The sequence below is a fragment of the Colletotrichum fioriniae genome, assembly GCF_027942845.1.
Source record: "Colletotrichum fioriniae strain IMI 355084 chromosome Unknown scaffold_15, whole genome shotgun sequence".
NCBI classification, from domain to species: Eukaryota; Fungi; Ascomycota; class Sordariomycetes; order Glomerellales; family Glomerellaceae; genus Colletotrichum; species Colletotrichum fioriniae.
The window spans coordinates 411,337-427,660 of NW_027076851.1; the positions used below are offsets into that span (position 1 = coordinate 411,337).

The 16,324-nt window shown below is 53.9% G+C and overlaps 1 protein-coding gene across 1 annotated transcript; it reads left to right on the forward strand.

The window, feature by feature from the left end:
* Positions 1 to 12,172: 12,172 nt before the first annotated feature.
* On the forward strand, positions 12,173 to 15,896 carry BUD5 (Ras guanine nucleotide exchange factor bud5; the record flags this gene model as incomplete). The annotated part of the gene is made up of 2 exons (XM_053189293.2): positions 12,173 to 12,709; positions 12,771 to 15,896. The coding sequence occupies 2 exons, from the start codon at positions 12,173 to 12,175 to the stop codon at positions 15,894 to 15,896; spliced, it is 3,663 nt and encodes a 1,220-aa protein (XP_053053281.2).
* Between the last annotated feature and the right edge of the window lie 428 nt (positions 15,897 to 16,324).

Below are 16,324 nucleotides of genomic sequence, written 5' to 3' on the forward strand. Positions count from 1 at the left end.
AACACAAGGTCCTCGACTGCTCAGTGCGGTGCGCTTTCGGCCGAGGGAAGCCTGGCAATCAGTCCATGGACCCTAGCAACCACGCGATTCATGAATCAGGGTCTGCTCCGCGGACGAAAAAGCTGTCCAGATCGGCGAGAGCTTGGTGCCTGACGACTGTACGCGGCATAGCGTCTAAAAAAACTATAGCAACGAAAAGACTCACACGCCCCTTTTCTAGAACGACACGAACGGCTGGCCCTAGCCAGGCCTAACTTGGGGGCTTTGAAATTGGATCTTTGTTCTTCTTTGTCGATCACTTGTCCCTTGTCGCGTTTCGTCCAGCGGTTGAGCGGTTTCTCGTTCACCGTTGGAGCGACCAGAATAGGTAGCTAGCTTCAAATGATGGCGGCAATGAATTGTGAGACATGCACATGGCAGATATACTCATTTACCGGTCTCTCTCTCTTCAGTCATACTAGCGGAAGATCCCACGTCCTCTCGATCTCTTTTTGATAAGGTAATAGTTCGTTAATCTCACGAAGAAAAAGGGCCGGGTGAGGATAGACCATTTCGATATGAGCTTTCAACAGCCAATAGGCAGACGAAGTGCCTCTTTTCACCCATCCCCAGATCGAGACGAAAAAAGATGATCTTCAGGGACCTGCGTCGGCCTTCGGGGCTAAGCAGACGAACACGCTTTGGCCACGGCGTCAGAGAAGCTCGCACGTCCGTCGCTCCGGTTTGCCGGCTTAGAAGATGTCTCATTTCCATGCGACGGCCGCATCTTGGCATGAACCTGTAACAGGTGCTGGAACTGGTTTGAACTAAGCTTAAGAAAGCAGTGGCTTTTGACGAAAGAACTCGATTGACTAAGAGTGGCTGATCTCAGACCACTTATTGTTGGAGGCGTTCATGGGGGCAGAAGGCTGGATCGAACGGCGTCATCTCCAACTCAAGCCAGTTATGTACCCTTCGAGGGCCCGTGTGCTAGCTGCCGCCGAGGTTCACGGCTGGTAGGCTGTAATGTTCGATGTGAGAGCTGTTGGGTGTGGCAAGCATCCTTCGTCCGGCCTTCACTAAAGTCGAGGACAACCTCAAGCAATCGCCAGATAGTCACCTAGGCCTCGACTCATCTGGTGGCGGCCTACTTGAAGCTCAGCTTACATCTTGTGGGAAGACCGGAGATACCTCTCCCGCGGTACCTTTGCAGTTCTATTATGGGGGCCGAGCTGCCGCTACTGCAGATTTGAGAGTGCCGACAGCATTGAATCCTACCTTGATTAGACCGAGATCCCCAGGTGCCATAGCTCCTGATAGCTCCGCCATCTCAAGTCGACAAACATTCGTCAGCCGCTGATCAGCGCGAGAGTCTTTTAGCTCCTTGAGCTTTGACTCTCCGAGTGGTTCGTGGCGTCAGATTATAGTAGGATGATCAATCTATATCAGAAAGATGCGAAAAACGTAGGAATCAGCAAAGGAACGAGCCAGCGACGTTCTTGGATTTGCTTCCAGGATCTTGCATCGAGGGTCAAGCAAGATTCGATTCTGTTGGATGTTACGATGAAAACGTCATAGCACATTCTCGAACTGTTGTGGCGCGAATCAAAACTAATATTCCACCAGCAACCCAGTCCGAGTGCGCGGTGCTGACGCGATACGAAATTGAGAGCATGCCGGTGAGGAGATTCAAATGTAAATCGTGTACATGAACGTGACACTCATGGTTGAATGAAATGCAGCTTGCAATTTGTTGGTGATGACGAGTGCACAAGAGAGGCGCTCAGGCCGAGTAACATCGAATCTGACATCTGGGAAAAGTCTGGCCAGCGCCCTGGATTCGCGACGCAATGGTTTCCGAAGAACAGAGTTCAGCCAACTTGCGGAATATGACGCGATGTGCTACTAACATGAGACGGCGTCGAGATGATTGTGAGAGATTGGATGGGCGGGCAAGTCGGGGTGGAGATCGAAGGATCAGTTTGTCCGCCATGCCCGCTACTCAGGGTCCAGCCGCTCCGGGGAAGCACGTCGAAAGCCCGCCCGAGCGCCAGAGGTGCGGTGGTCTCTGCAGTGTGCAAGCCTATTGTTGATCTCCGCCATGTCAGCCGAACGTTGTTATCACGCCTCGAAGACACATGGTGGTAGGTTTGAAAGTGGTGCGAGACGAAGAGGGATCACTATAGCAGGGACCAGCAATACATTTGTGAGGTGTCTACTGGGTTAAAGTCGTGAGGCTCGGTATAGGCACAGCATACAGCTCTGCTAATGACATGCAGATGACGAGCTGTGAGCGACGCAACGGGCGGCAATACCTAGAGAAGCCAAGACAAACCATGTCATCCCAGAAACCCCAAGCTGGTGCTGTAACATCTGCAATCATGGCCGGAAGCCGGGATGCCCATCGCCGTGCCTTGCTGCATGCTTAGCATGCATTTAAGCAGTTCTCAACTTCATGACGAAGCAAAATCGGACCCAGGAGCCAGGAACCGGTGTAGTTAGGAAAGCCGAGGGTCCCGGATGCTACTGGAGAAGCTCGATTTCCGCTGGCCACACCCTACGCCATGTTGGGCTTGCTGGTGAGGATGATGATGATGATGATGATGTGGGGCATATTCCATTCCGGGCGAAATGTTTGCTTCCTGTTGGATTGTCGTCGTAAATGCAAGTGATAATTGAGTAGACGTTGGCCGTTAAAGGAACCTGCTCCGGGCTCCTGGGATGGGTAGGCGAGCCCTTTGCAAGAACAGAGCTTTCTACCTACCAATCTATTCTTAGATGAAGGACTTGTAACCTGCATATCGCCCCTTGGCTTCCAAGATGGATTGAGTTGGACGAGGCCGATCGACCTGTTCTGACGTGATGTTTGCTAGACCTAAAACATTACCAAATATTTGCTGATTAACAGGAGGCGAGGTTGCTACGCCATTTTGGGATTCATCAAGAGGAAGCTTCGTCAGAATGTGACAGCTCAAACGCATTGCATTACTTGCAACTGGATTCCCATGTGATGAGACTCATTGAAGGCGATTTCAAACACTCGACGTTATGCAACCACTTTGCCCTTCTGACACTGGCGAAGATTGAAAAGTCCGCGGCCAACGGTAAGTCGAACCTGCTGGGTGGCATACGTTGAAGTGAACTTGCGTAGCGGACTCCCTAGGATCCCGATGGAGCGGATGCATGCTTGAAAATGCAAAGCAATGAGTCGTGACCATCTATTGGGACTCCTTCATTCCCCAGATTGTGTTTAGAATGCGTAATGAGACAACAATCTTTCTTCAGAGCTCTTCACGGAGCAGCCCAGCTGGGAACCAATCGAAAACAAGCAGGTTGAGCGCTGCACTGACCAGGGAGCGTGGGCTCTGAGAGTTTGATCTGGCCCAAGGCCCAGGCCTGGGAACCCCTGGATGTGCATAGGTGCTGCAGACAGCGAGTCGGAATCCCTCTCCCTTGCGTTAGCCTGGCCATGGTGGGTAGTTTGACGAGAAGCAGTCAAAAGGCGTGGGTCGTCGGTATTACTATCGGTCTAGATAGAATTGAACAGAGGAAGCTCGTTGTTGGAGTGTGATGAATCTAGTTTATTGTCGTCCAAGTACCCATTTCTATACCATCCGCAGATGCACTCCATGCTTATCTCATGCTCTCAAATGAATAGACATGCCACGCGATCTCATGTGTGGAGGAGCCAGAGATTATTCTACCCTACTGAACATGTAAAACGAGCCCTTCCCTCTACGCCAAAGAGTCTTGAGTGGAAATTCCATAAAGAGCCTGGCAATCCGTCATCAGGCGTGGCTTTACAACGAAGCTGGTGTCGACAAGTTGACGAGTTGACACTGATGAGATTTCTTCTGCTGTAAATGGGCGGGTCAAGTTGCGGGTCTTTCAGGTCGGCCAAGGGCAGAAATTTTGCTGCCGGTCAAGGATGAGCAAATGAGGGCATGATATCTTTGTAACCGTACCCGGTTACAGTTGGATGATCCGGCGCGCCGGTCAAGGTGATTGAAGCTCCCTGGTCACCGCTGCAGCTTTGGAAATGAGGGATCCTTGAAGACGCCCGGCGAATTCCGGTCAAAGATATCCATACATGGGGTCTACACCTCGCCTTGTCGTGAGGATTGTTCTACCGCGAAGAGCTTAGGTTCTATACGCTGTCATCGACTCTCTGTACGTTTGGATTGGCAAAGGCTTTGAGAACTTGAGATCTCTGCACTCGCCTCTTGGGAAGACCTGTCGACACGGGATCAGTCGATCAAGTAAGAGGTGGCATCAAGGTTGGCAATAGCTTGTCTAGCGTTTAGCGTCGACGGGGGAGACTTCGCGAGAGTTCGATGCAGTACTCTAGGCCGGGGCGGGATCAAGGCCTGGCACCGGCATCTCTGCACGATGCCTTCCGTCTTGGTGGGTGGACCGCACGTGCCTATAACGAGGCTCGCAGACAGGGGCCATGTTCAGTTCTAGTTTGCTATCTTCCCAAAAGGTGTATACCCCGGCAGTCAGACCCGCAGCAAGGTGACGAGAACTGAATCGAGGATCAGTATTGGCACATCCGGCCGCCGCCTAGGCTGTGCGAAGTTGTGATCTGTAAAGGGTTTGGAGCTGCAGGTGCTATACGGCAAAAGGTGCAGTAGCGGTGCCACTGGGCTACAAAGAGCACGCTAGGAAGTCGATGCCGGAGGTTGCTGACAGCCTCGCTTGCGTTGGTGAAGGACTCGGCCGGGAAAGGTGCTCGAAGCTCCCGAGTTCTAGTGTGTCCTACTGCGTGCTCCTGGCTTGCTTCTGGTGTCTAGAAATGGTCAAGCAATGACCCAAGCTTGCAGGGCCAAGAGGAGGCCAAGGACGGGGATCCGGATGGCAGCGGTGGACAACGAGGGGGAAGGGGTTAAAGGCTGGGAGCTGGAACCAACTGGTTGATAGACCGTTGTTCAACGGGTCGACCAGCGAGATTGACGAGATACCCTGTCTGGGCTCTGGAGTCTGAGGTCCTGGATTCATCCTCTTTCCCCTTGTGCGGCAGCCGGGTCTCGCCTCTTGTCCGTTGCATGTTCAGACGACCAGGGCTTCGGATGGTGGCCGCTCCGCCAGGTCAGGTACCCGTTGACGTCGGGTGGAATACGGGGCGAAAGATCGTAGCTTCAGCCTGTTGGTAACAGGCTGCGCTCCACAGCTTGAGAATTGAGATGGGGATATGTGACGGGCGAGATGGAGTTGCAAACGAGGGTTGCTAAGCCGCAGCCCACGAGAAGCCGGTGAAGACTAACGAGTGACGACGGGATATCCGATCTTGGCGAAGAAGAGCCCCTGAGGACGATTAGTCCAGTTCTGGCAATGATACGAGGTATGACTGCGTACTCCGTACACCGTACGGATATAGATGTAGTCGTTCATCGTAGGCCAGCCAAAGTTGTACAGAGATTGAACTTTTCGTGAAGGACGCGACGGGGGGCATAACTACGGATAATAAAATTGGGTGCATTTCAGGTGCGTGAAGCAGTTTGGGAAGCACGGTTTACGTAATCAACGAATTGCCCAGCGCCTTCCACACCGAGCGCTCCCGCTGAACAGCTGCATTTTCGCGGTCGTACTACGTAAGCAAACGGCAGGGCAGAGCGGAAGGTGTACACCTGGAAAAAACAGTGGCAGGCAAGTAGGGTCTCAAGGAAGGTGCAAATAGCATCCAGTACCTGCCGGTTTGGAATAAGGCAGGAACAAGTCCATGCTGGGCGCAATTGCCTCAGACTTCTTCTTTCCATTTCCAAGGAACCTTCGTTGGGGCACGTAAGCGCCAACGTCATCAAATCATCAACTTCTGCTTCTTCCTCCTTCGCCTGAAGGTCTCACAACTCGTAACCTCATCAACACCGAAAACCCCACAGCCACAGCTATCAGCCGCCATTGCTTCTTCGTTTTCATTCTTCCACCTCTTCAATATACCATACTCGCCTGACGATTGCCTCCCGCTATCGAGTACACCGCAGAATTCATGCCCGATCACACGCCGCATCGTGCAGCGTGTCGGAGATGAGGCGCGCAACGGTGGGCGGCCCGGGATGAAGTGACATATCATAGAATAAGCAAAGAAGGCTTCCGCCACCACTTCGAATACGACATCAACACCTGAATAAGCAATCCGTCAAGCCAATGTTTGCCACCGCGAGAGTGGCATTGTGGCAGACGTCCAAATTTGCTGTACCATTGCCTGATGTCGAATGGAAGATTGGGCCGTGAAGCGTCGCCCTGAACCAGACTTGCACCCCGGCGCATGTAACACCACAGCCGAATATTACCAGCCAGTCCTTCCTTTGCAAAGGCGCCAAAAAAATCAACACGGGACCACCATGGCTCGGCGACAGTTGCAGATAGACGCATATCCCGCTTCTATTCATGTCGCCCATCACACATATCACCTACCTCGCATTGCGTTGTGCATGCTATCGAGTCCATATTTCCACCATAATCAGCCGCAAATGCCTCTGCAGAAACTCCACGCCGTTTGATGCTGATCGGTACCCGATACCGGCGGAGCGGCTTGTTTCCTGTGAGGCTTTTACAATGATGATCCGACGTCCTTCGGTTTCCCCAAGCCAAATTTGCCCGGTGGCTCAGCATGGTCCAGGTGGCATGATACGGTACTCAAAGACATCTGGTCAGGACTGTCTCTGGCTACTCTGCCCTGATGAGCACGGGACAGCCTCATATCCGGAATGAGCGACTTGCACTAGAGCCGAGAAACAGTCTTAAATGAGGCCATATCTATGGCTGATGGCTTGTGGGCAGCCCACGCCAGCGACTCAGAAGCGTCTGCGTTTGCTTGTTGATCCATGATCATCAAATTCTTTTTGCGGTTGAGGACGCGCTTCAAACCATAGCCGTACGGGCGGAAACAATTTAGACTAGGATCCTTTGGTCACATCGGAAAATGTATACACAATTACGGCATTGTCTAGTTCTAGACAGCAAAGGAGATTCACCAGGTCTAGGGAAGCATCTAGTCACGGAAGCATTCAGTCTCGAAACCAGCAGCGCAACGAAAAAGCAACCGCTAGAACAAGCTGACAATGATGCCCGGAAAGACACAAATCGCAGCTAGAGCTGCCCTGCGCTCTTAGCTTTCCGCAAGCTCGCCCTGTGGTACGGCTGACGAGAGGCCAATACCAAGTGTCAACGAAGACGTCAATGTGCGAGAAGCAATGTGCATTCGGGTGAAAGATAAATATAGTCGTAGCCGTGCGCTATCAACAACACGATGTCCTGACAGATTCGCATGGGTTGACTTGCACAAATATGCGCCCAGTTATTACGGTTCGGTTGCTGGGCCAAGACAGGCAACCAAAAGCCCACCAACCTTGCCATGTCAAGCGTGCGTCTAAGAAGTAACATGCCGGCGCGACTCGTCGTGTCCTGGTGGCTATCTTTTGGGAGAGTCGGTTATTACTAATAATTAGCATTCAAGATAGCTGACTGCAAAGAGCAATGGAACAGACAGGATATCCAATCGAGTGGGCTTTCCCCGATTTCAATGGAGTATCGCGGCCGAAACAAGGTCATTGGGTCCGAGCCTTGACTGGATAGATGGTAACGCTGGGGCACATCCGCACTCTTCCAATGCTCCGAATTCCTCTATGAGCATCATGGCCCAACCTCGAACTTCACAGAAAGAAAAGAATGCGAGGTTCCGGTAAGTCGTAACCTGGAGGGCACATCACATGTGTTGCCGTACTTCTCGTCCGCTCGCCGGCCGGTAATGGGCAGTGTCAAAAATAGCCGGAACATGTCTGGTGTCTGCACAAAGAGTCGATGAACGACGGCCGATCAACCACACTCGCAGCGGCTGATCCATGGGTATTAGGTAGACATCCACGCTCGGCAACGAGCCGGATTTCAGACGGCCGAAGGCCGGGGTCCAGCGCAAGACCGGTGGTGTGGCATAGTCACAATGTGCCTCGACTCGGGGGCAGACGGTAGGCCGGCGAATAGTCTCTCAATGATGCGACCCGACGCTGCTGTGTAGCTAGGACAAACAGTGGCTGGTGCTGTCGGCCAGGTTTACTGGGCCTACGGCCCTACGCAAGAGGCGAGACGGAAAGGCATGACAGGGAGCCCAACGCAAGCAAGGACGATCGAGCATCGTGTGGGAGCCGCTCATCGGTTTACCCGTCAACAGACATCGCACAGATTATTAGCACAGCACCTATGGCCGAAAGCTTCTCACAAGGGCATATCACCAACGATGTTGCTCCCGAGAACCAGGAGCCTCCACTGCCATGAGCTAGCCCGCAAACAGACTGGAGACTGGAAACGTTGGACCCAGCAATCTGGGGGAGGGCGTGATAACGAAGTGCAGGGCACAAGGGCCGAGACCGCGACTCCAGAACTCGAGACCAAGATATTCAAAAGAAGAGAAGGGGCACAGCGGTCCTGGTCCCCGGCAAAGACGAGCGTTGTGGGTTGACTCGTCTGCATCGCTGGCTGCGCAACACACGTCAACTTCCTTGCCAACTTTGCCCTAAGCTGAGTTGATGTGTCGTTCGTCGTATTCTCCCTGGCAAGCGGAACCTGCCCTGCAGGCAGCAAACAGCAAGGGAAACGAGTAGGAGAAGGAGGCAACGCCACAAGCTCTGTTCGAGGGCTGCAGCCCAAGGTTTGGTGTCCCGGGCAAGCGCCCATGAGTCTGACGAAGGGATCAGAATCAGGACGATGGGATAATGGCAGCCTTCAGCGCGGATACAGCAGTGCAAAGATTCCCCAGATGGACGACGGCCTGCCCCTGGTCATTCACTTTTATTTCACCGTCACTCTTCTTCGTCGTCAATTCGGCGTCACACTTCCTCGCTGATGAGGGAAGAGGGAAAGGAAATGGGTGCGAGCCAGGAATGGTTTCCTCCCTAGCCCTAGACTAAGGCCCGGGAGAGACCCCGTCGTTCACTAAGAGCCCCCCTGTCGATGGACCTAGCTCCCAGGCCACCCGGTCCAGGTACACACATGTTGGTGCAATTGGTTTTTGTCAACTGGGCCAGTTGGTTCTCAGTGCACGCCCAAGGGCGTATCGTGTGTCTTTGAGGGTCTCAATACCGGGGGAGGGGGAAGGAGGGAGCTGGGCGGGAAGAAAAAGAAAAGAAGACGAGGAGGAGGGAAAACGTCGAGCAAGGGCAAGGGGCAAGCCGTTAGGTTGGGGAGGGACCGCTGGGACTAGGCCGATGCGAGCAAGGGGTTGACTCTCACTCAAACCTAGGCCACTGACGCAGCAAGTGTACGAATCACACTTTCTAGCTGACGAAGCAATCATCAAAGTACCGGGCTCACCTTACTTCGCCTCCGGAATACATGTGGGCAAGCAACGCGACACGGAAAGAGGTGGAGTTGGGGACTAAGGACTCCCTTCGGATTGGAACGTCGACGCGAATATGGAAGCAATCGTGGATTCCAACACAAGGAGGAAGCCATGAGGGGAAACGACTTTGGGATGGGATGGGATGGATGTGGTTCCTCCCATTGGGAAACTTGCTGGTGTCCGTTGCTGCCCGCCGCCGAGTCTCCTTTGCGCCTCGAACTTTGGTGGCGCTGTCCGTGAGAAAGAGAAAAAGAAAGAGAAAGAGAGAGAGAGAGACCTGAGCTTTGGAAGGCAGTTGTCGTTTCGGGACATGAAGGAAACAGACGTAATTCAAGGTGTGGCAGCCTGCAGGAGATGATGCTGTGGTTCGTGGTTGCGATACTTGTCGACAACAGCAATTTACCGCGGCATATCGAGAAGCAATGCAAGAACGTTGCTGGCAATTACCCCCTCATGGGCCGGTATGCCCTCCGAAGAATTCCACGACTCGGCTTGACGAACAACGTGTCGTGTCGGTTGCTGCCGTCCTTCTCAAGGATGATTGTCTTCTCCCATCGGCACCTGTCGTCTGATGCTGCAAACCAGTAATCCGAGCGCATCGCCATAGCCCAAGACTTCACCACGGCGCCTCCCTAGCCTCGCGCTCCGCCTTGCGAAATTGCGGCCTCGAGTATCTGACCTCGTCTGGCCCCCGTCGCGTCAAGTCTGTTGCAATGGCATGGCTATTCGCCAATGGCCGGCGGCAGGCAATGAAGACAGCCGCGCGCACGGCACCTCCAGTCGGCCACTGGCCATTTCCCGTCATTGTATCATGGCATCAGTGCGCTCGACTTTTGCGCCTCCCTCCAAACCTCACGGGTCACAGCACCGTCCGAGGGCCGTCCAAGATGCAGAGAGCTCGTTGACGATGCAACCTTCGCCGGCCCTGTGCAGTTTTCACCAGGCATATTGCACTAGTCTCAACACTCTTCGCTTTGTTTCTCCCGAATGCCATTGAAGACCTTGTCGTTGTCGTTCTGCCTGTCCTGTCCTTCTGGAGTGGTGGACCGATCCAGCTAGCTATTGTCTACATCTCACCTCGCCGCGTTGCTGCATTGCCGACTCCAAGGTTGCCTGTCTCTGGTCTCCAATAATAAGGTACGAAACTGAGTGAGGGCCGAGTCAAAAAGCTACTGTACCTACCTTGGTCAAGGGGGGGATGGGATACGGGACGGAACCTGCGTCTGCATCCTGCGTCCGCGGCGCCTCGGCCGGCATCTTGTCTGTCTTGCCTGTCGGCTTGTCACACGGTACACCCCCAAAAACGACTCAGCGTCACATTCGCTCGAGCTTCACTGCATATGCATATGCATAAGGTACGAGCAGAACATCACAACTATTGCATTCCTCGCGCCTTCTCTCATTCTTCTGCGCATTCTCTCTTTCCCCCGTCCTCCCCCTGGCGCTGGCACCTCACCAGCTTCCTACATACATGCTCCGTCCACACACACCTGAACGAACTGGGGGGCAATGGGAAAGTCAATACGGCGGTGACATGCCTTTGCTCACGCCGTCCCTCTTGACTACCTTATGAACGGAGCAGCTCTCCTCTTTCGTACTCCGTAACGCCGTTACCTATGTATCCGATCCAATACGTGCCACTCACTGCTCTCCTCGCCTGCCATTTATCCATCCCATCCGCACCACGAACGCGCGAACCAGTAGCTAGGGCTTTCGAGCTCTTTCTTTGTTCCTCTCAAGGGTCGCGTGTTGCCGTCCCTCGGGAGACAAGAGACGCCAGACTGACGCACGATAGACCAAGCTTGCCTCCGTCGCAAGCCCAGCCAGTCCTCGCGCAGCGCACTACTCTCTTAGTCTTGCGGGCGGCCCCAACTGATCTTCAACGTCGACAAACTGGCCAAAAGAAAAATCAGAAAAAATAAAACCAAGAGAACCCAGTTCATCGAGCAAGGCGAAAAGGTACGTACGCTATCCGTACTGGGCAGGGGAACAATATGGTGTGGCACGGTACATTCATCCACCCATTGCCCATCCATCCAAGAAAGCCCATCCCTCCATCTTCATCCACACACCCTCCAAAGTTCCCGGACGCCTGGCCTGGCTGGACACCCCCCTTCAAGAAAGTCCACCCTCCACTTCCCTACTACGTGATCGTCCCTCGCTTTGGGCACTCACATGGGGGGGGCCTCTTCTTGGGCTCCCGAAACCTTGAGTCAAGCCCTGGTCCTGGTATGCAGCTATCCACCATTAGCACGGGCAAGGATCCCTCCAACACGTCCGTCCCAGGGCTATGACATTCCTGCTATGCCTATTCCCCTCCCACATCAATGCCCGTCATCTCCTCCCTACATTCCATAACTTCTACGTCTTCCCATCAAAACCACCTTGCACACAGGCCAAGCGGGCTGTTCCTCTGTTCACTTCTTCCGCCGTCAACTGACTGTCAACATCAGCTTGACAGCTCGATTTCGACACCTGACCGCAACAACAATAACAACATCAACCCACTCGAAGTAGGGACTTGCGACTTGCGATTGCTCTTCAGGGAAGGACACACACACACTCACACACGCACACACTACGCCAGAGGCGCATATTTCTTGGATCGAATCGACTGGACCTTTGCGTGGACGAAGCACCGGCACCCATTGACCTATCCGATACCTGCACGAGGCCACAGCAGAGGCGCAGCAGGACGATAGCGTATTCGAGGGACAGGTTGGGCCTGACTTTACGACTGCATATCGGACCTGGACCCGACTGAGGAGGCGGCCTCGAAACTCGACGACTATTAACCGCGCGCACATCGCTTACACGACTGTTGCCCATGCTTTTCTACGAGATCCGCCAGCAGCAGCCATGGTAATGCTGAGCGACCATTCCATGCGTGCCAGCCTCCAAGTGGCCCCTCTCAAGCTTCACAAATCCAGATCCTGCGATGCTCTGTCTTCGAAACAAGACCACTACAGCTCCAAGTCGTACACAACATCACACATGACACCGCCCGCAACGCCCAATGGGTCGCAGGAAGACCTGGCGGCCGACCAGCTGCCACCGCCGGTCTTCCACAACTTCCTGCGAGCCTTTTATCCTTTCCATCCAAGCTATGCCATGACCGACTCGAGCGTTACTCTTCCACTGAATGAGGGAGATGTTATCTTGGTGCATTCGATTCACACCAATGGATGGGCTGACGGAACCCTGCTGGTATCAGGCGCAAGGGGATGGCTTCCGACCAACTATTGCGAGGCATATGACCCGGAAGAGATGAGGAACCTTTTGAAAGCATTGCTCAACTTCTGGGATCTGTTGCGCAGCACATCGGTAAACGACAGCGAAATTTTCGGAAACCAAGAATTCATGAAGGGCATCATCGCGGGAGTACGCTATCTGTTGGTAAGCTTTTGACTCTGTGCTACGACCCCCCTCCTGTTACATTTTACTCACAACATAAAAGGAACGCACGCACTGCCTGACCAGGGAGTCGGCTATCATAACCCGCAACGAAAGTCTACGGCGCGCACGCAAGACACTACTTTCCGAGTTGTCGGCCTTGGTGAAGACAGCGAAGCGTTTGCAAGAGGCCCAGAAGGGCATCGCCCAACCGACAGAAGATGTCAATGATATCATTGACGAAATGATCCTGAAGGCTTTCAAGATCGTAACTAAGGGCGTAAGGTTTTTCGACATCCTTGAGGATGATCGTAGGCAACGCGCCCCCGCAGTGACTGTCATGGCTACTGTTATTGAAGAATCCTACATCCCACCGACGCCACCTGCAGATCAGATCAAGTTCGATGCCACTCACAATGCAGCTTCCCGAGGACCGACGAACGGAACACCCACCAGGGGTACGCCCTCGCAAACAGGCGATGCGGCACAAACGTCGAACGCACCGAATAGCAGGCGGCTTTCGACCCTCCAGTCCCCCGCTAGTCCCAACTCGCACCGCATGTCTCAAAATGTCAAACGGCTGTCATCCAGCATCTCACATCGCGTTTCATTGGCTGGCCCTTCTCCCCTGTCAAGGCCGCATCATCTTGTCTCGGAACGCCTCAACAAGAGCCACGATACTTTCTTGTCCCACCTGGGCTCCTTCATTGGCCGTCTGCACTTGCAGTCCCAGTCTCGGCCGGAGTTGGCCTTCGCCATCAAGCTCTCGGCGACATCTGGTGGAGAGCTGTTGGCTGTTGTTGACATTGTATGTGGTCAGAGCACCAGCTCTGATATGCTGGTCAAAGCGAGGGATATGATGTTTGAAAGAATCCGGGAGTTGGTAACAGCGGCAGGTCAGATCATTCGCCACGCGGTGTTCCAGGATGCCGATGTTATCATGCCACAGGACAACAGCCTGCTGTTGATGGCCGCAACGGGTTGTGTGAAGGCTGCCGGCGAGTGTGTAGCCAAGACCAAGTGGGCTATTGAACGTGTTGGCGACTTCGAATGCGAGTTTGAGGCCGGCGAGCTGGGTATCGATCTTAGCGTTCTGGATGTTGCCCTTGAGCCGCAATACCGTAGGCCATCTATCGCACCATCCGTTGCAGAAACAACCACCACCGAGGCGACCAGTGTCGCGGGGTCGACTAGAAGTTCTGACTCTATGCACTCCGTTGTGCCGCCAACGCCCCACCACCAGCAACGACCGAGTCTCGTCGCCAACGATAAGCCACTGCCTCAACTACCACCCGTCGATGGTAGTGAACCTCTCGGTCACCGACGTCGGCCTTCGTCTCAGAACTCTTCTGCCCCTAATTCACGACCGTCCTCACTAAACAATGAACACATTGCGAACATGGTGTCTTCCGTATCATCGATGCGGCCGACTCTTCCGCCTCTCCCCAAACTGTCCACATCCCTGCTCCCGGGAGATGAATACAGCCCCATTGAAAACCAGGATGGCGACTACAACAGTTCATCCCGTGTTGACAGTATGGCTGCGTCCAGCGCGGGCAGCAGTAGCACTTATCTCAGCCGAGACTCCGAGGCCAGCCTGGTTTCCCAAACATCTACCAGGGCGACCACACCCGATCACTCTTTGGCACCAAAACTCAAGCCTTCCATGTCGGAGCTCAGCAACGCCGGAAGCGCAAACGCCATCAATGAAGAGGTCGACGATGTCGAGTCTAAGATGCTGGAGAAGACTTACGCTCATGAGCTGATTTTCAACAAAGAGGGCCAAGTCACCGGCGGTTCCCTCGCAGCTCTTGTTGAGCGTCTCACAACACATGAGTCTACACCCGACGCGACGTTTGTATCAACTTTCTATCTCACCTTCCGATTGTTTAGCAGCCCGCTCAAGCTGGCCGAGACCCTCATCGATCGATTCCACTACGTCGCTGAGGCACCCCACATGGCCGGCCCAGTCAGGCTCCGTGTGTACAATGCATTCAAGGGTTGGCTCGAATCGCACTGGCGCGACGAGACTGACCGCGAAGCCCTCAGTCTCATTGAGCCCTTTGCGGAGTACGAGCTTGGTGCAGTGTTGCCTTCCGCTGGTCGGCGACTTCTGGAACTTGCTCAGCGCGTTGCCAAGGACATTGCCCTCGTCCCGCGCCTTGTGTCTTCCATGGGCAAGACAAATACTTCGATTGCGCAGTACATCCCGGCTGACACACCGCATCCACCCTTGGCTCTGACCAAAAGCCAAATTCACCAGCTGTTTGCTTGGAAGAACGGTGGCAGCAACCCCACTGTCTTGGACTTTGAGCCTCTCGAAATCGCCCGCCAGCTCACCATCAGACAGATGAACATCTTCTGCTCCATCATGCCCGAGGAACTTCTTGCTTCCCAATGGATGAAGAAGGGCGGCGTCGATGCACCCAACGTCAAGGCCATGTCAGCCCTGTCTACTGACTTGTCCAATCTCGTCGCGGAGACAATCTTGCAGCACTCTGAAGTCAAGAAGCGTGCTGCCGTCATCAAACAGTGGATCAAGGTTGCTCATCAATGCCTGGAACTCCACAACTATGACGGTCTCATGGCCATCATCTGCAGCCTGAACAGCAGTACGATCAGCCGTCTGCGCAAGACCTGGGACATTGTTTCTGTCAAGCGCCGCGAGATGCTCCGTACGCTGCAGGCCATTGTCGAGCCTGCGCAGAACAACAAAGTGCTCCGGACTCGCCTGCACGACCATGTCCCTCCTTGCTTGCCATTCCTCGGCATGTTCTTGACGGATCTCACGTTTGTTGACATTGGCAACCCTGCGACCAAGCAAATCCCTACTCTTGGTGGCGATGGCTGCGAGGAGAATGGCGGTGGTCTTACCGTCGTCAACTTCGACAAGCACACCCGCACTGCCAAGATCATCGGGGAGCTTCAACGATTCCAGATTCCCTACCGTTTGACCGAGATACCCGAGATGCAGGATTGGATGGCGGCTCAGATTGTGCGTGTTCGTGAGAGCGACCAAGGCAATGTCCAAGTCAGCTACTACCGAAAGAGTCTACTCCTGGAGCCTCGGGAGATGACTGTGCGAACCCCAATTGAGCCCCAGACTAGCAACACTAGTACCCAGGGCCGCGGTGACCTCTTTGGCTGGATGAGCCGAGACCGAGGCGCGCCGACGCCTACACCGATGTGATGTACGGATTAGGCATCCTACATCGTGACAACATTTGATCGAACGGACAACATCATTTCCACATTTCCGGCGACATACTTTACCCCTTATTCTGCTTCACTTTTGATACCCAATTTTTCTAACCTCTTGTTGAGGTATTATGTCATGAAAAAGTGTCATCCTAGGATGGCACTACACACGGCGTTAATCTGCTTCCTTGCCCTGCACTTCTCGTCTGGGCTTGAGGCCTCATCCGCCGGACCCGAAAACGCGCGGCGCTGGAATCGACTTATCACATTTTTTCTGCATGCTGGGAAATGTCTCATTCTCCCTTGTTCGACATCGACCAGAAGTGGGTTGTTTGTGGATGTCGGACTCATTTACACTCCTTGTTGGATTCGACCTTCACTCGCTCAAGAGTTGGCTGGAGGAAGGATGTCTTGTTCCAT